At 38.3% G+C, this 19834-nt stretch overlaps 2 protein-coding genes across 2 annotated transcripts; one reads left to right on the top strand and one right to left on the bottom strand.

The window, feature by feature from the left end:
• Nucleotides 1–124: 124 nt before the first annotated feature.
• lama4 (laminin, alpha 4) lies at nucleotides 125–14194 on the bottom strand. The gene is made up of 40 exons (XM_049757924.2): nucleotides 13872–14194; nucleotides 11842–11943; nucleotides 11606–11733; nucleotides 11435–11515; nucleotides 11136–11350; nucleotides 10795–10895; nucleotides 10399–10579; nucleotides 10102–10185; nucleotides 9876–10027; nucleotides 9355–9465; nucleotides 9145–9256; nucleotides 8796–8960; nucleotides 8473–8666; nucleotides 7827–7943; nucleotides 7584–7732; nucleotides 7313–7454; nucleotides 7154–7247; nucleotides 6960–7076; nucleotides 6623–6808; nucleotides 6408–6547; nucleotides 6133–6297; nucleotides 5879–6024; nucleotides 5644–5806; nucleotides 5437–5570; nucleotides 5181–5352; nucleotides 4968–5099; nucleotides 4720–4862; nucleotides 3643–3772; nucleotides 3436–3573; nucleotides 3192–3325; nucleotides 2836–3000; nucleotides 2539–2689; nucleotides 2284–2447; nucleotides 2019–2208; nucleotides 1712–1867; nucleotides 1373–1532; nucleotides 1098–1222; nucleotides 895–988; nucleotides 594–710; nucleotides 125–524 (listed from the first exon to the last, which is right to left on the bottom strand). The coding sequence occupies exons 1-40, from the start codon at nucleotides 13977–13979 to the stop codon at nucleotides 370–372; spliced, it is 5613 nt and encodes a 1870-aa protein (XP_049613881.1). The 5' UTR covers nucleotides 13980–14194; the 3' UTR covers nucleotides 125–369.
• Nucleotides 14195–15332: 1138 nt separating this feature from the next.
• On the top strand, nucleotides 15333–19821 carry frk (fyn-related Src family tyrosine kinase). Its single transcript, XM_049757935.1, has 8 exons — nucleotides 15333–15894; nucleotides 17016–17137; nucleotides 17209–17372; nucleotides 17451–17619; nucleotides 17735–17893; nucleotides 18354–18535; nucleotides 18639–18798; nucleotides 18892–19821. The coding sequence occupies exons 1-8, from the start codon at nucleotides 15512–15514 to the stop codon at nucleotides 19098–19100; spliced, it is 1548 nt and encodes a 515-aa protein (XP_049613892.1). The 5' UTR covers nucleotides 15333–15511; the 3' UTR covers nucleotides 19101–19821.
• Nucleotides 19822–19834: the final 13 nt, after the last annotated feature.

Here is a 19834-nt window from a genome sequence, read left to right as displayed (position 1 = left end):
TACATTATTGCCCGATGTTGACACATTTATAGTTGTACTTGTTGGACTCGTGTAAAACAACACGGATATTTGATACACAGTACAATCAGCACAAAATGGGAATTGGACACACAAACCTGCAATGTAATTTTTCAACACATTTAATACAAACAAAATTGTGTTGCCCAAACAGTGCCATTTCTACAAGATAGGAAACATAATGCATTGTTAGTTAGCAAGGTTAGTATACCGTGTGAAATTGGACGCTATGTTCCAAATGTATACTTTGAGTGTTTCAGTTTGATTAATGGCATTAGTGTGGTTGTAACAAAAGCTTAAGTTGTTATATTTTTCCTCATTCTTGTTATTAATATGGCAGTTGGAAATTTTTTACTGTTGATTCACAGCCGGACAGGATCCTATGCTGACCGCTCCACTGACTAGAGATGCGTCACTGAAGCTTACACCACTGTTGTTGATCATCAGGTTCCTCATACAACCTACATAAGGCTCCTTGCTTACATGGCTGCCTGCAAGGGAGAGATCTGAAAGGTAGACAAATCTTTAAAAACTTGAAAAGATGAAAAAAGTACTAATATTGGGAGATAACTAACCTGGGGCTCCACCAATAAAAATCTTCCCGGTGATTGGAGAATGAAGATTAAGAGACCCATCCACACTGTGGACCTCTTGGTCTACTTGCAACTTGAGTTTGTTCATATCTTTCATCACTGTGATAAAGTTGGACAGGTAGTCATAAAAGAGGACAGGATCAATATGAGAAAATGTGGAATTAAAAAATAAAATGAAATAAAATCTTATGCTTCCTTTCAGGCATGCATTTCCTTTACAAAATATGTTCATCTTATAAAGAAATTCTTAAATAAATTTTGACCACAACATCGTAATACTCACCTGCAATTCTATGCCAGTGGCCAGCACACAGAGACTGTCTTGGAGAAACTGTTGCCAATAATTCCTCCGTCCCATCAATCAAAACAGCTACGACCTGAAAAATATATTCTGTTCATTTCAACAATTCTAAGATTTCGAACAATGATATTTTAGATTTATTTTGAAATGTATTGTAGCATAATCAATTTGTGGCGTATACTTACTGCTCCTTGATAAATGTATATTGATAAATAACCCTCTGCTATGGGCACATGGAGAAGTACACCTGATGTCACACGGGGTCGCACCTCCATTTCTAGCTGAAATCTAGGTCCCAAGTCAAGTATGTCTAAAAGATAGAAGTAGGCAGGAGAACGAAATTCTGTGAGGTTAACTTGACACAAAGATCTCAGGTGTCAAACTTAAGGCTCGAGGGCCAGATCTGGCACGCCATACTGTTTTATGTCAAGGGTTTAAATACTGGAGAGCAAAAAGTTACCCAAAAGTATGAAGCCTCCTTGCTCTGCAAAGAATGTTCCTGCCTCAGTAGGTCCCTCAAAACATGGCGTGACCCCAAATGTTTCATCCGCTGATGACAACCGGTGTCCATTGAGCTGAATATTTCTCAAACAGCCAGAAAAGCTGTTTACTGTGTTACTCTAAAGAGAAAAAAATATATACTATATAAAAAATATATCTATTTATCGAGCATTTAGATATATATTGCATATAAGAAATAATTATTTATTTCAGGTCATTTTCAATAAATACTTTGATCACCATATATTTCCATATTGGAGTACTGGATATGCAGTTAAAAAAAATTTTAAACCCATACCTGAATATTTTTTTGTGCTCGCTTTGGAGGTACGCCTCCAAAATAGAGAGGACTGCTGACATGCCAGGGCACAACTTTGCCCATAACTCTGTCCTCCATCACTGTGAGCCCATCGATTATCAATTTTCCCATACTTCCATTACGTATAAAAATCACCTTCAGAAAGGAAGCAGAAGTTTTTGTTATTGTACAATTTTATATATTATATTATAGATGATATTACTTTTATTTATAATTATAATTGAAAAACTGAATAAAAATATATTACACATAATAGCTCTGCTCTGGAATAACACGATGAACTTACATTATGCCATGCTCCATCATTGTAATTTCCGTTGCTCCAGATTTCCACTCGCTGATTACCTACATTGAAGGCGTATACAAGTCTACCATTGGCCAGAAAGAGAGTCATAAAATTTTTCTCTTGAATGTCAGATATATAAAAAATGAGGCCAAACGATGTGTTGGTCTTTAGGGATAAGGAAAAGTTGGACCTGGGAGAAAAACAGTGACACATTATATTTTTAGAGAAACCTTTTAAGATACTTACGAATCCTCGGAAGACTTACTTATGAGAAAAGGATTTGGGGAGCTCTTTGTAGTGCTGCCTACTGTTTGCAAAGCTCCCATATTGGTAGGCATGTTGTGTTGCTTGGTGACTTGCAAGATGGCAGGGTGCAATGTTCACTTCACTGTCACTTCTTAATTTGTGGATGGATTCATTCCTGTTAACCTGTGGCAAATTATACATTAGATTTTTGGGCTAAATTAGAAATTAATTCAAATATATCGGTTTACTGAAATTCTTTTCATTCTTTTTTTACCTTACGAGATTGCCTACGTTTGGCTATATGTTCATCATCCCTGTTTCTCGAAAGAGCAGCAGCAGGCTTTTGCACTGGACAGTCTTGCAGGAAAGTTTGGACATTCTGGGTGTAGCGCTGGAAGTCTTCCGGCTCAATATCTCGGTCTTGCCTACATAAAGACAGAAAAATCAATATTTCAATTGTTTTTGTTACTAATTGAAAAAAGCAATTTTAGCATTTCAGGCAATTCATATTTTAGCGATCTTCAACCGATTTGCATGTAGGTCATGCATCTTATGTTAAGAAATGATCTACCTGTTTATGTAGGCATAAGTGATGCAGCCTGTAAAGTTCTTTAAGATACCACTTGGTGATCCCCCAAAGTAGAAGTTCTTTACTGTCGAATCAGAAGTGAGTCTTGTGGCTGACTGTGGCCGTTTCTTCTCCTGCTTGTCTTTATCGTCCACCAATAATAAATACCTCGGGTGAAAAGAAAACACTGTTATTGAGTCTCAAGCAGTATTTAGCTGTAAACCCATAAAATAACTAAAAATGCAGCAGAATAAAATGTAGCGGAATAAAAATACTATTATTTGACCACACCCATCAAAAAGTATAGCAATTTTTGGCATTGAAAAAAAAGTTCCATTAAAGTAACATCAAATGCTTACTTGTGATTATTCACCGAGGCCAATAAAAAGTGTGTATTTCCGTCATTGTAGTGTTTCTTATGTGATTTTACTCTTGTTCCACGCGTGTTCATCACCACTGCTCCGTTTTCAAGGGAAATGCTGAATTCGTCCGGCTAAAGTGGTAAAAATGCAAAAAAAATTGAAAATCTAATTATTACTATTAATGGCACCAGTAAGACATGATGAAATAAATTAGATTTTTTTTTAAATAGTGTGTTAATACCCCTTCATTGTGATAGAATAATAATCCACTGGCTTGAACGGTTCTAAAGTTGAGGCCTCCTTCAAAATTGTCAAATGGTGTCATCTTTGCTGAAGATCCCAAATAGCTCTCACCCATGAAATAGGCTTTATGAGATGCCTGAAAAAAAAAAAAAAAAACATGTCACACAGTCTATTACTGAAAAAAATGACTAAACATAGCACTTACAAAGGACTCCTCGGGGCAGCCACTACTGATGCCAATGGTGCCAGGCTCCTCCAAGAGGTTAAAGTCTTTTTTCTGGAATAGGAAGCCTTTGACACAACCTTTGAGGCCAACCACAGCAGATAGCTCGGACCTGTCAAGAAAGACATATCACTGTATTTTTGTGACATCTACCTCAATCTTGCAAAAGTTTTAGTCACGGATCGGATGGAACAGGGCGACCAAATGTAGCTTGGACCAGGGTTTATTGAAGGGGCCCAAAAGGCAAACTGACATGACTTAACAAACAATAACTTGACTGACTGACCAGGACGTGAAACAAGAAGACAGGAGGACATGACGGCAGCAAGACAGTACGACAAAAGGACCCAAAAGGACATCAAGACAACAATGTCCCGACAGGGAGTGAGGGGCAGACAGGACTTATATACACGACAGGTAACAAGAGGCAGGTGAGAATAATCAAACTAATCATGGGCACACAGGAGGGGAGGGGCGAGCACACAGACAGAAACCATGACAACAGACACATAGTGGAACGACTGGGGACGAGACGTGAACGTTTTTTTGTTTTTGTTAAACCCATTTTTTGTTTCACACATTTTAACTGTCCAGCAAATGCATGAAAATGTTACAAGTTGGCATTAATTTTTTTTAAATTTAGCTTGTTTTCTAATTACCGTATTTTCCGCACTATTAGGCGCACCTAAAAACCTCCAATTTTCTCAAAAGCTGACAGTGCGCCTTATAATCCGGCGCGCCTTATATATGGACCAATATGTATTCGTGGATGAGGACTAACTTATTAAAGTAAGCTTTACGTGTTTATTTTGTGTGTTGTGTGATATTAACGTTTGAGCAACGTTGAGTTATTTATTCTATGCGCCTTATAATCTGGTGCGCCTTATAGATGGACAAAGTTTAAAATGGGCCATTCATTGAAGGTGCGCCTTATAATCCGGTGCGCCTTATAGTGCGGAAAATACGGTAATGAGGTTTACGTACTGAAATTCACATTCTCGGTCTCGCATTAGACTGCATAAGCAAGCATGTTTTTGGCTGCAGGATTTTTTTACTCACCTAGATAGGAGAATGTTTGAGGGTGCTCCACCTATGTAGATGTCTGAGAATGGCAAAGTAGTTTTGGGATTCTCCAAAGATTTAACATGACTCTTGTCCACCAGAAGGATAACTTTCTTTGACTGATGATAGATCACTGAGATCTGTACCATGAGTAAAAAACAGGGAACATATTAGTTGAAATTAAAATCATCCTATTTATCTTGCGCATATTATTAGACCAATTAAAAAAGAAAAGAAAAACATACCTCGTGGTATCTTGCATCATTTATTTTTAGCTTTGGTATATTACCCTCCAAAAGTTTTGGCCCATCATTGAATCCAAAATCATACATTAGGCGTAAAAATCCATTTTTTATTTCTAAAAGGAAAAATTTATCCTGGGAAAATAAAAGCAATTATTTCAGTTATTTCAATGTCAGGGTGTCCCCTGAGTATTCGTTCCTAAAGTTTGCACTTACAGCATTGACCATGATGAAAAGCACGCCATTGTTTGCGACAGTTCGCACTGAAATATCAAATCTTGTGACATAACCAATCTTCCCCCTCCGTTCTATGTTATTGATCAGTGCATAGCCCTTTCCGTCAAATAAATAGCTTGCAATACGGCTCTGTGAAAAAGCCAGTTTGTACCTGCAATTACAAAAAAAACCTCAGTTTGTTATGGGATACAAAACTCCAAAATTCACTAAGAATGCATCAAACTGAAAAAAATACCTGGAACATGGTGGTGATGCAACCACGTCCATTTTGTGAGTGCTTTTGAAATTATATAAACTGATTACATCATTGTTCAGCGAGGCCAACTCGATGCAGCCCACAAAGGGAGCCAGAGTCAAAGGTGGAGGGAGCTGAAGTGAAATAATTCAAATAAGGAAATTATTCAATATCATATTGATTTGTTTCTAGTTACAAATGAAATACCGTAGCATTCGGTGGGACACCCCCAATAAAGAACACCATGTCTTCTGGGTCAACGTCAAAAAGTGAGTCCGTTCCCGGAGCTTCGCCTTTCTGAATGAATTTCTGTTCATCTGTGGATCTCTGACTGGGGATTACTAGGTAGATTTTCCCATGTCGACCCAACCTGCCAAGAAAGAAAACATGAAATCATATTATGTTATTAAATTTAAAAAAATTAAATTTTGCTTGACAGTACCTCTCTACTTTGATGTAGTTGAATACAGCAGGCCATTGGCTGACAGGTTTTGAGCTCAGTGGGATTTCAATGTATTCACCACCAAGTTTATACATGTACACAAGGTTGTCATTCTTGATGGCAAGTCCCATGTAGTCTTTCTTACCCTAAAAGCAAGATAAAAAAATATTGCAATATTACAAAAACTACATACCAAGCATTTCTTTCGTTTGTGCATCCACTATTAAATTACATTAGTATAGTTCCATGCTTACATTTTTGTCTCCCAGATATAAAATGAAACGGTCCTCTATTGGGTCTGTGTCTGGGTCAACTCTCATAAATAAGCTGATGGACGTCACTGCCCTCAGATCTTCCAAACTGGTATCAGCATGAATCTCCACTGATGACTGACCATTGAACTTCATAGACACTTGAACCTAGAAAGCAAAATCAAATTTTACCTTCTGTTTTAGTTTCAATTTACATAATCGGAGTCAAGGGCTCCTTTGTTTGGAATCACTTTTGGTGTCATACTTTCTTTACGAACCTTCTTTGCCACACTTCTGGCTTGGGCTATGAGTTCTCTGATTCTCATAACATTAGTAGTTATGTTATTAATAGGCTTCTTCTGCTCAACCACCTTAAGCTTATCCAAAAGTTCAGGAACAAGAAAATTGAGGTGTTCCACTGTAAAGTACAGAACACTGAGCACAGCAAAAACTGACTAGTTAAAATAGTTTAACAGTCTATAAGATAACATACCTGATTCCTTTGCAGAATCAATGGCTTGCTCATAGGCAACTGTAGAGTATTTATTTTCGTTCAGATTCTTAGCCCATTCCTCAACTTTGTTACTAATGGGCGTAATTGTCTCAAGCACTCCTGCGGATCGGTTGAGCGTTCCCTCAGCCACCTTGCGTGCATACTCCAGTCGGTCGTTAGTTCTGGCTAGAAAAGTTTGCAGAAGTTGTGGTAGATTAATTTATCTGTCCATATTGATAGAATTATGGTTGACATAGAGAAAACCCAAGACCTAACAAGTGAAGTACATTCTCACAGCAATATCAAATGAAGCCCATTTGACTGGACTTTCTTCTACCTGTTTGAATTTCAGAAATATCCTGCACAATTTCTTCAAGTTTTTTGGTGTTTTTATCCAAGGTCTCTCTTGTCTCCTCAATGTATTTCAGCTTATCAACCACCTCGGTTTCTACCTCTGGAATAAGAATGATGTGAATGTAAAAAAAAATCATACACAACAATGTCGGGGTATAACGTTTGAATGATGCCTACCTATTTGTTCAGAACGCAATGAAACAGACTCCTTGAAAACATTGCCGCATATTACCACTAGATCATCAAGCTGCATGTTGATCCCAGTGACGGACTGAAACATGGAGCAAAAGGTGATGAGCATGGAGCATATATTTGCTTTAGATTCTGTCAACTTACGTCATTTGCTGTTTGGGATATATTCAAGGTTGTAAGTGATGTGATATTGGCGTCGTTGATGTATTTAGCTATATTGATGTGGACATTGGCAGCAGTTATGGCTTTCTGCACAAATCCGTTGGTATCACTATCTCGCAGGTCCCTGGAACAAATAGGTTAGCATATGTTATTAGCGTCATCTTCACGGGTCACACAAAATTATATGGCGGGCCGTATCTGGCCCCCGAGTCTTGGGTTTGAAACCCATGCTCGACTGAGACAATTTTCTTACGCTTCCAGTTCGGTGGCCTGTCGTTCAAGCTCTTTAGCATGCTCATCTGCCCTTCCAACCAATTCTGTGTCAGCAGATGAGAGGTCTTCCATCTTTTCCATCAGCTTTTGGCTGGCACCATCAATTGCAGCATGGTACTGTGTTACATTCTGTTTGGGAAAAGAAAGAAACAAAGAAACACACTCAAGCACTTATTAGTATGCAGCAAGTTTTATGTAAAAAAAAAAAAAAAGGCAATCCTACCTGGACCAACGTATCCATCTCATCCACATTCTCTTGTGATTTAGATATTATCTCTCTGGCTTTTTCCGTACTGTTCTGAATAGCTGTGAACTCTGTTACCATCTTCAGCAGCGTTTCCTGAAGGTAAAACACAGACAAAAAAACATGGCAACATTTAAACGCCAACAATAGAAGTAGAAATTGGCTGTTACAAGAAATGGAAAAGTCGAAACTCGTCTGCTACATTACGGTGCGTTAGAAAATAAATCTCAATCGTGTGATGGTTCAACTAAAGAATCTGTCACAATCTGCTTGAACTCTGACTCACCTAGACAAGTCCATCAATATCTCTATTTTTAAAACGTAAAGACAATTTGTCATTTTAGTAATTACACAAAGTCAATGCAAAAATTTATCTTCGCGTGCCACATAAAATGATGTGGCGGGCCGTATCTGGCTCCCGGGCCTTAGGTTTGAAACCTATGACAAAGGTACATACGTTATCCTTTTTTATCTTATTAGCTTTGAGATTTGAGGAGGTATCCTTGCAAAGGGTAGGGACTACTACATATGCTTACTATATGAAATTAAATAGTGTGCAGGAAAAAAACCTGGAAGAGATCCAAGAAAACCAGCATTCACTTGACTGAAGGTCATGAGAAATTACCTCATTCCTCTGGACTTTGAGGACATTGCCGTTGTTCATATCCCGCACCTTCTCAATTGTACTAGTTGCATTCTGGAGGAAGGACTGCGCGTCGGACAGGTTGGCCGTAAAGCGAGACAAATTCGACTTGAGTGGGGTGAGATGACCTTGTGTAATCAGTGACTTCTTCTCCAACTGACGAATACGCCTTAACACTAAATACAGCCAAGAGGAGAATTGTATTACACTCAATAGATTATATTTCATTGTGCTGCATAATCATTTACAAAATATGCTTGTTTTTATTTTTATCTTTGTTTCTTAACTCAAATAAATATACTTACAATCATGAGCTTCAGTTGACTCTTCAATGGTTAAAGGCCCTTGTGTAGACAAATCAAGACTCCTCATTTTGGTCACAACATTTATCGCTTCATCTGTGTTTCTCCTGACCAACTCGGGGTCCGCTTCCTGGTAAACACTGTACAGCTCCCATTCATGGATCATTTCTGCAGACAAAAACAAAAATATCACAGTGTTATTGTGTGCTGGGGTCATAGATTAAATCTAAGGCTTGGTTTAAAAAAACAATTAAAAATGGATTTTGCATACAGATTATTAGACAATTTAAAAGTTAAATATAAACACAAATAAGACTATTTGATTATGAAACTGTCAATCAAGCAATGTTACCTTCAATGCGCATATTGAGGTCAGTGAGATTTTTGCTGAACTGTTTAGCTAGCATTAGAGTTTGCTGTGTTTCCTCATCAAGCTGGCTCCCCAGACTCTTCACTGTAGTTTCCTATCAATTTAAAAATAAAAACACACAATCAATTTAGGCATTGTGCACTAAGCTAACCTTTTAACCTTATCAATTGTGATTCAAGGGAAATTACTGACCGATTTACTAAGTTTTTTTATGTACGATACGACCTCCCGTGTTGACTCTTCCACTTCCCCAGTCTCTGTTTTTATTTCAGACATTTTGTTTCTCCAGGTATAAAACTGATTCTGAAACACACAAGGACATGCATATTGTCAACCATTCAAAAAATATATATTTTGGGGGGGGATACAGTAATCCCTCGTTTATCGTGGATAATTGGTTCCAAAAACGACCCGCGATAAGTGAAATCCGCCAAGTACGGTCACCAACAAGAAGTACTGGGCAGGCTAACGAGTTAGCGGAAAGATGCTAATTCGCGATTGTGCTAACACGCGAAAAACGGACTTCTAAAGGAATGTAAACGAACATTTGGGGTAATACTACATTGTCCTAAAGGTTAGACACATGTTTCCTCAATTTATAAATGTTATTTTGACTTTTAAATGTTTTTTTATTGGGAAAAAAAAAATCCGCAATGTAGCCGTGATAAACGAAACGCGAAGTAGCGAGGGATCACTGTAATCTGTTTATTTACCTGCAGGTGTTGAGCTGTATAGTTATAATATTTGACTCTATCATTAACCGCAGCTCCGGTAGAAACATTCAACACTCCAACCCTCAAATGGTCCAGTGTTTTGTTGGACAGCCGCAAGTCTCCAATAACATGCCAGATACATTCATCGCAACCTGCAAAGAATTTAGATGTGGTTGATCAAGGTTGAAATTTTTTAAGATGCTGATTTGTAGTTAACTCATCTTACTGATATTGCATGGGTTAACTGTTGCAGCCTCTGGTAGGCACTCTCCTGTGTGCATATCACAGTGACTGCTCTCACAGTCACACTCTGTAAAATAATATAAAAATGCATTACATATAGTACATCATTATGGCTTTTGGCTCAAAGACCAAAATGTTCTACAGCTGTTAGAGATGGAAGGGCGGGGGAAGGAATCCATAAAACTGACTGAGAAGTGAGTTGTTACCATACGTTACCATTGGAGAGTAGCCACAGATCATTTTTCAGTTAAATGGGCTTGAGAACAATTGCACAACTTACTCTTGCAGCCAGAGGGGCTATAATCCCAAAAGCCTGGGAGACACCTCTCACAGTAACGTCCTCCAGCACCCGGGCGGCACAGACAGCTGTGAGTGAGGGAATGGCAGGTGGGACGGAGAGAAGCTGGCCTGCATTCACATCTCTGACAGCCTTGGCAGCTGGAGAAACCCGAGTAACCCTCCTGAAAAAGTATTAGTAAGTATAAAAAACAATGTTAGGACCTAGTAACTCATAGGTGTCAAACCCAAGGCCCGGGGGCCAGATATGGCCCGTCAATTCATTTTATGTGGCCCGCAAAGACAAATTGTCAATACTAAAATTACACTGCAACTAACTCCAGAAATGAAATGATTTACCCTGATTGATTCATTCCCAGCTGCTTCAGGTTTGTCTTACCTCACAGCGGTCACAGAGTCTCCCAGTGACCCCTGGTTTACAGTGACACACTCCTGTCCTGTCATCACATGAAGATGTACCACATTTGTTGCACTCACACTCTGGGAGAGACATGGGACACACAGTATTGTGTTAGAGGTTGTGTAACAAGCATTGTGAAAAGTTTATTTTTGGAACTGCAAAGTCTCAAAGAGAACCTTCACCTAATTAAAACCTGTTTGTGACATATTTATGTTGCTGAAATGAACTGTTTCATTCCAGTTTCTAAATGGGTCTACCTTTACTCAGGTTTATTATTGGAACATCACAAATTTAAATCAAAACATTTATTATGACCAAACCTCTGCAGTCCTTGGCACCGATGGCATCGCCGTAGAAACCTTGAGCACACCTCTCGCAATTCGGCCCAGCGGTGTTACTCCAGCAGTGCTGGCAATGGCCGGTTACATTGTGGCACCAATTAAAAATCAGGTTTGGGTCAGAGTTGCCATTACAGTTACATCGCTTGCAGGAACCACCAATTTTCATTGGCATGCCATAGTAACCCGGTGCACACCTGGATAAAGAAAAATGAAGTTATTACAATAAAGCAAAAATCTCTTCTGTGTATAATTTCTGCAAAATGCAAAATAATTCTCACCTCTCACAGGTATGTCCAGCATAACCCTCTTTGCACTTGCATCTTTGAATGTTACCTTGCCTGTCACAATGGACTGCAAAACTGGCCAAAAAAACAAAATTGTTTCAAATATTACCCACCGCTTAGCAATGTTCAATATTTATATTTTGCAAAAAATACAGACATGCATACTTATTTGAGGGGACAGAGAGAGGGCAGGCACAGGGTTTGCAACTATGGCGTCCAACCTGGCTAGGTGCTAGCATATAACCATCTTCGCACATTTCACAGAAATCACCCACGCTGTGATCGCTGCAATTCTGAAATACAATAAAATAAAAGGCATGTCTCCTTTAAAGTATTCTAATGTGCCTTCATTTAGTAAAATAAATTAAGTTTGTGTCTTTGAAACAAATATGTTAACTTACATGGCAAATTCCCGTGATGTCCTCACAGTGATCCGCATGGCCTTTGCAGTTACAAGGCAAGCATTTGTTTTGTTCACTAAGGAAAAATCCCTTAGCACACACCTAAAGAGTGGAAAAGATTAGCAATTAAAAAATATAGTGGATGAACAATGATTGTTTTGTAATGGGATCAGAGAGATAATTGCCCTCAGACACTGGCAGAGCTAGGCTAAATCTCGATTTAGGTTTTTGATTATTTTTTTTTCAATTAAATTAGACTTCGGGCTCCAAAATTTGGGAATCGCGCTAATCCCAATCCCATTGTATGGTAAGTTTTTTTTTTTTTTATTAAAAAAAGGCGCGTTCGTACGCAGCCGAAGGGGTCATTTGTTACGTTAATTTAGGTCAGGCATGTTGTTGGGCAGCCGAAGGGGTCCATTTGAAAACATGCTAATCATTAGCACAACATATACTTTTATTATGAGGAATCTCAACTCCAATTGTAGATGTTCCATTGTCCACCCAAACATGAAACCTTTTGAATGATTCTTCTAAAAAAAAAAAAACTAACCTAGTGATAAATCACATTTGCGAAACAGTATCTGTTGTTTACCATTTCTAAAGTCACCTAAAGAGTTTGGACCCGGTTAAGGCCTTGGCTCTTTGACCAGAGAATGACGTGTTAAACAGCTGCAGTGCTTACGCTGAAGAGAATGCATGGGAAGGGGGTTGAAGTGCTTATAGGAAATGCAACAGATGGTCAGGAAGCGTAGCTCTGCTCTAACGTGATCTAAATTTTAAGTTTGAGTTTTACGCTCTGCTTTAGCATTGTGTACATCTTTCTATAAGTTGTAGTAGGGATTGGTCATTTGTTTGTCTTTCTCTGACTGTTCTGATGCCAGCATTGTTTTCGGACTTGACATAACCGAGGTCTTTGTGTATGTTGTTGAACTTCCTACTGCTTTTTGTCATTTGATGTTCTTCTTCAGAAGTTTGTTTATTCCGGGCGAGTTCCGCCATATTGTTTTTCTTAATTATCTGTGTTTGTTCAATACTGCTGCTCATGTATACATTTTATGGACTTTTTAGTATACTGTATATAAAGGCAATAATGTTAGATATAAAGGTCACATGTTTTTATTGTTTGGAAATATTAGACATCATTCTCTTGGTGTGACGTTATGTGAATTTGGTGAGCACAGTCAGTATTCATTTCACATCGGTGTGTCCCTCCCACCATGTTCACTCTGGTGGATAACAAAGATGACATTCAGCAAGTCGCCGTCTTTTAGAGAAAGTCACAGTCTTTCAATTGTTCGAACTTCTTTTATAGTCTGTGTCGCTGTGATTCAGCTTCGGTATGCCATGAAGCTGAAAACAGTGTTAAACACAAAAGTTTCAGATTTTTTTTTAATTCTGTTTATCAAATGATAACAGTTTGATTATTAAATGTTATTTTGCATTAATAACCTCCTTCCTGTGATCTGTGGAGGGACACAAATACAAACTTATTCATGGTAACTCCCCTGGAATGTCCTTCAAATGGAAAAAAAAAAAAAAAAATGTCGGGTCATGAGAATGTCACCCTAACTGCTCACAGTCAGTCCGTGGGAGTTGAGCCATGCAGTCAGAAGACTCGGAGACATATGAAAAGTGAATAAATCCTCATCAGGCATGCTGTAAGGAATTCTTTTTCCATATTTGGGAAACAAAGTCACTCTAAAATTCCTGTTTAACTAATGCCTAATATAAAATATGAGTATTGGCATGAAAACAAAACAGTGTAACATTTCATGACAACCTACCGAAAAGAAAATAGTAAAACTGCATTAGTCGGGGTGGGGCAAATGAGACATGGCAGTGGTGAAAGCACTAGAAGATATTGAGGCTTTCAAAGTTTAATCATGCAGGAATCTCCAAAGCAAAACTACACAATTGAAAGTAGTACTAAAATGTACATTTATCAATATCCATCTTGCATGAACTGTCTACACGATGAATACTGTGTCAAAAAATCAATGCTGGCAAACACATGAAGTAAAATCTCTTACTTTCAATGATGTCTGTTGCTTTGTTCCAAATCTGACAGCAGACGATAAAGAGGCAATCCCGGTGAGAATGCCTAAAAGGCAGAGGTAGCAAATAGATTTAGGAGCCATAGCCTATTCTGTTTTGGCTCAGTTGGACTCCCTTCAATCTGTGTCTGTCCGTTAGACAGACAGTGGGAGAGTCTCTGCGTAGCTCCGTTTTTCCACTGCTCCAATGTCTTGATTTGTCACTCTGCCTAGTTCTGGCCCAGGCTGAGTAGAATAAACAAAGTTGTGTGAACTGCCTCCCTTTCTCTCTCTCTCACGTTGCCAGCGCTGAATCTTCTCACTTGGTAAAACTGCCCTCCCCCCACTGCCTGAGTCAGTGTGTCTAAATCACATGCAGATGGAAAGGCAGGAAAAAGGACCGAGGCAGGGGAGAGCAAGAGAAGACACTTGGGAAGTTTCCTATGTTGACTATACGTACTGTATAGATAGATAGATAGATAGATAGATAGATAGATAGATAGATAGATAGATAGACAGACAGACAGACAGACAGACAGACAGACAGACAGACAGACAGACAGACAGATAGATAGATAGATAGATAGATAGATAGATAGATAGATAGATAGATAGATAGATAGATAGATAGATAGATAGATAGATAGATAGATAGATAGATAGATAGATAGATAGCAGAGTGGATTTATAAAAGACATATTGATGAATTGAGCGCAACCCAATAGGCTTCTAGAAAATGCTGCCACTCACAACGGTGCCACAAACTCTTTCCAATTTAATTGAATAATTTTGACTTGGCCCCGTAATTGGCTGGCGACCAGTTCAGGGTGTGGTCCGTTTTTCGCCTATAGTGAGCTGGGATCCAGCACCCCCGAGACCCTGTACAGAATAAGCAGTGATGAGAATGGATGGGATTTATACTGACATCTATTGGTGACATCTGTTAGCACACATCACTACACGTATACAGTGATCCCTCGCTACTTCGCGTTTCGTTTATCGCGGCTTCACTACATTGCGGATATTTTGTCCAAATTAAAAAATTATTTAGAAGTCAAAATAAAACTTCTAAATTGAGGAAACGTGTCTAACCTTTAGGACAATGTAGTATTGCTCCAAATGTTCGTTTACATTTCTTTAGAAGTCCGTTTTTGCGTGTTAGCACGATCGCGAATTAACATCTTTCCGCTAACTCGTTAGCCTGCCCAGTACTTCTTGTTGGTGACCGTACTTCGCGGATTTCCCTTATCGCGGGTTGTTTTTGGAACCAATTATCCGCGATTAACGAGGATTACTGTATACTGTATTTATGGTTTTTATGTAGTAGCGTGCGTGCGTGTGCGCGTATGCGCGTGCGTGTGCGTGCGTTTGAATCTCTATAAATCAGGAGGGGAAATTTCCCGACTTTTCCAGTAGTACTTGAAGGCAACATTGCCTCATAGCAAGTGACACTCCCCAGATACTTCATCAGGTGTGATTGTACATTAAACCATGGACTATGCTCACCAAGGACGAGTGCTGCGCTCCGATACATTTTTATAATTGCTTCGGAATATTAAATTGACTTGTGGTGAATCATGAGAGAGACCCCGATTGGAATATGTACTCAAAATGAATTGCTATGATTGACTGCGAACATGGATATCCAAGCGAGGTTTTCAGTTTGTTGGGAGAGTTGTCTCACATATTTTAAGAAATCTAGTCCAAGTGGAATTAAGAAAGAGGACGAGAAAAAAGTAGTTGTTGTCTTTGAAAACCCTGGCGCTGTCCAAAGAAACCAACCCATGCCAAATTTGATAAACCACAAAGTTAATATCAAGGATCGTTATGTCGCACTTTATAACTACTCTGCTCGTACCGCGGAGGACTTAAGCTTCAACGCAGGTGACCTTTTGGAAGTTCTGAATAAAAATACCCAAGACTGGTGGTTTGCAAAAGGGCTCATTGGATTTTCGGCGTCGAAAGAAGGCTATATCCCCGCAAATTATGTGGCGCCGGTGGAGAGTATCAACGCAGAACCGTAAGTAGTGATGGTGCCGCCCTAAGCAGTCATGTTCTCCATTTCCTGAATTGCAAAGTATAATCAGACTTTGTTTTATTCTTGTTTTTAATGTTAATGTATTATGTATAAACATAGTATGCCCGTACCATCTACTTTTTTGACCAATACTAAAGGTAATCTTTAAAAAAACGCTTTTAATATTTATTTTAGGCAATGTTATCAGCCTAGTTGGTCATTGTCAAAAGTTAATATTTTACTTGTCAAGACGTCGGGATCAGGTTTTCTTACGCGTCCCTTGGCATATTACTCCAAAAGAATCATTACCTAAATAATATGACGTCAATTTTAAAAGTACAGATGCAAAGATAGGAATTTAAGCGACTGGCAGATCTGGAGCAGCTTTGATTGACGAAAAGGTGTACACAGGTTTATCCTGTTTTGTTTACATGTTAAAAGTAGTTTTGGTCGCTCAAGGATTATGACGTCATGTTTCTTTGTCTGTAAACGAAGACCGAAAGTAAAAATAAGATTTGCAATATTTAGATTATATTAAGATTTTGTAATATACAAACGTATGCTTAAAGTGAAAAAACTCACAGGTTGGCCTATAGATATGTTTATATTTCATTTTCAACCTATCTAGGTGTTCGTAATTGTAACCCTGTGAATGCAGTATGGAATACAATAAATCAATCAGCAAAATACTTTATTTACTTTATTTTGTGTAGTTCTATTGATAACTATTTTTATTTTGAATGGGCTATTTGCTACATTCAAACAATGTGTCTTTTCTTCTTCTTCTTCTTCTACTTCTTCTTTTTTTTTCCTTCTTCTTATTATTATTATTGTTATTATTATCATTATTCCGGTACACATTCACTGTGAAATATTGGTGACTCCGTAAAAAATATTTATGTATCAAGCTGGTCCCCAATACATTTAAAACACAGATGTCAAACTCAAGTTGTTGGGAGCAAGAAAGATGAAATTATTCACAAACACAAGCACTTCAAGAGATTCTGCATTGATAATTGTCAAGAAAAAAAAAAAGACAACTGAGCAGCTATTTAAACCATTTATGTTTTGCCAACTTTACTTTGTCTGAATAACTTATTTTCTGTTTTCACGTTAATGTGTAGCTGGTATTTTCCGGAGACAAAAAGGGCGGATGCAGAAAAGTTGTTGTTAACAGGAGAGAATCAAGAAGGAGCCTTCCTAATCAGAAACTGTGAAACCCAACCAGGGGAGCTCTCCCTCTCAGGTAAGTAACAAGTGATTGGACTAAGTTAACCCAGGAGACTTAAGATGTTTTGATCAAGTTTTGTCATTCAGTGTTGGACCGTGGGAAGGTGAAGCATTACAAACTAAAAAAAACAGAAGAAGGTCTTTACTATATCTCAAGGACCAAAGTATTTGACACGTTAAAGAAGTTAGTGCAGCACTATTCCATACGAGCAGATGGGCTATGTGTGTCTCTGGGACAACCATGTAAAAAGGTCAGAATACAAAATTTTAGCTAGTTAAGTGCTAATATTGAACACTGCATAATAAATTGAAAATGTCTGTTTGTATAGATTGAGGCTCCACAGACAAATGGTCTATCCTATAACACTGTGGACCAATGGGAGATTGACCGCAATTCCATCAAGCTCCTACATAAACTAGGAGCAGGTCAGTTTGGAGAGGTTTACGAGGGCCTATGGAATGACACAACAGCCGTTGCTGTGAAGACCCTAAAACCTGGTCAGTCACCAACAGTAGGCTAATTATTACCAGCCTTCAGAGAAAGATTGAGAAAACATGACTTCGGGTTTTGTATTTCTTATACTTTTGTCTCATATATATGTATATATTCAAGGTACCATGGATGCAGTTGATTTTCTCAGAGAAGCTCAAATCCTGAAGAAACTGAGGCATCCCAAGCTAATCCAACTTTATGCTGTCTGCACCATGGAACAACCCATCTATATAATCACTGAGCTGATGAAGAATGGCAGCTTGCTCGAATACCTCCAAAGTATGTTATTTTTAAAAATCATATTATATGTTTAACTTGGGCGTTCCGATACTTGCCGGAGTCGTGCGCAATGTTCGGCGACTAGAATGTATAGTCACGCTTTCGACGAATCATTAATCGCAAGGGAGTGCGAGAGAGGAAGTCCGCCACCGTTTATACCCAAAGTGGTCTTAAAACGAATAAATATCATGAAGTCGGTTGTATGTCTTCTGTATATCTGGCTTCTTAAATTAATATCTTTGCTGAATTGAAAATCCGACATGAGGAAGAGGGTTGAGTAAAATTCTGACAGGGGCAGAAATTCCCATATTTTTGGTGGAACATAAACGCATCACAACATACGCTATGCTAGCAGGCTCCATGCTAATAATAATAATAATAATAATAATAATAATAATAATAATAATAATAATGTACAACTTCCACCCAATGACTTTTACTTTTGTCTAAATAATTTCAGAGGACAAGGGTATCAAACTACAGCTCACTGACCAGATTGAGATGGCTGCTCAGGTGGCATCTGGTATGGCTTTTCTGGAGTTGCAGAATTACATTCACAGAGATCTAGCTGCCAGGAATGTGCTGGTTGGAGAAAACAACATATGCAAGGTGGCCGATTTTGGTCTCGCCAGGGTCTTTCAGGTATGCGTATTGTCAAATAATCTAGTATTGATGTTTTTGGACTGTGTAAGAAATTTTTGTGAGTATTTTGATTTGTGCAATTCAATTTGGGTTTTGTATCTAGAATGAAAACGTGTATGAGGCAAAAGAAGGTACCAAATTCCCAGTGAAATGGACTGCTCCTGAAGCCATCCTACGCAGCTCATTCACAATCAAATCTGACGTTTGGTCATTTGGTATTCTGTTGTACGAGATCATGACATTTGGTAAAATGCCATACCCAGGTAAGAACAGGTTTAAAAAAAAAAAAAGACACCATATCAACTTGTTTCTTTTTTTGTTGTTAGCTCTGACAATTTGTTCTTGTTTTTGTTCAGACATGTCAAACTACCAGGTTGTCCAACAAGTTCCCCAAGGCTACAGAATGCCACGTCCAACCAAATGCCCCCAAATCATGTATGACATAATGATGACATGCTGGAAAGAGAATGAACAGGACCGGCCCACATTTGAGACCTTGCAGTGGAAGTTGGAGGACTTCTTTGACCTGCGTGCGACTTCCTACGATGACACTGCAAAATATTAGCACAATGAGCTGAGAACTCAATAATACATTTAAAAGAAAATCACTTGAATCCATACATACATTGGATATGTATTTTGAAATTTCCTTAGTTAAATTTAGAACCTGATTGACTTTGGATGTAATACTGTGACACCCTGGGAGGAAGCTGTCGCTGTAGTCCTCCTGGTTTTGTGTTTTGACAGCCGAACGGGTTCTGCTTTCAGCAAAGAAGTAAATATAGTCTACAAATATCTCGATGAACCAGTTGTACTTGCAATTCAACTTAACTGCATTCTTTCCACTTTGTGACCTGCTGTTCTTTTAACAATACATGACAATGAGTGAATCATACTTACAACATCATACCTCAGCTGATTGCATGCAATCTTAATTCTTGAAGATTCATGTACGGTAACTGTAGTCTTTTTAAACATACAATTAGAAAACACGTTTCTTGTTGTCAACTTTTGTGTGTCTGGATATCAGTGGGTGTCATTCCTTTGCTGTACTGAGCAACCTGAGTATTCTTTTCCTAGTTTCACTCTATGGTATTGTATATGATTTGCAAATATAATTGTGTATCATTTTAACAAAGTAGATTAGTGGACCGCGTAGGTAATTTTGTACAGTTTAACAAAGGTTTAATATCATGAAGTGATTATATATTAAACTATTGTTTAGATAATCTTACTGAATTTTATGTTGAGTAAAATAAGTTAATTAAATAAAATTCTGAAATAGCTATGTTTCTCTAT

This window comes from Syngnathus scovelli, chromosome 20 (assembly GCF_024217435.2).
Source record: "Syngnathus scovelli strain Florida chromosome 20, RoL_Ssco_1.2, whole genome shotgun sequence".
Taxonomy (NCBI): domain Eukaryota; kingdom Metazoa; phylum Chordata; class Actinopteri; order Syngnathiformes; family Syngnathidae; genus Syngnathus; species Syngnathus scovelli.
This window is presented reverse-complemented; position numbering and strand designations above follow the sequence as displayed.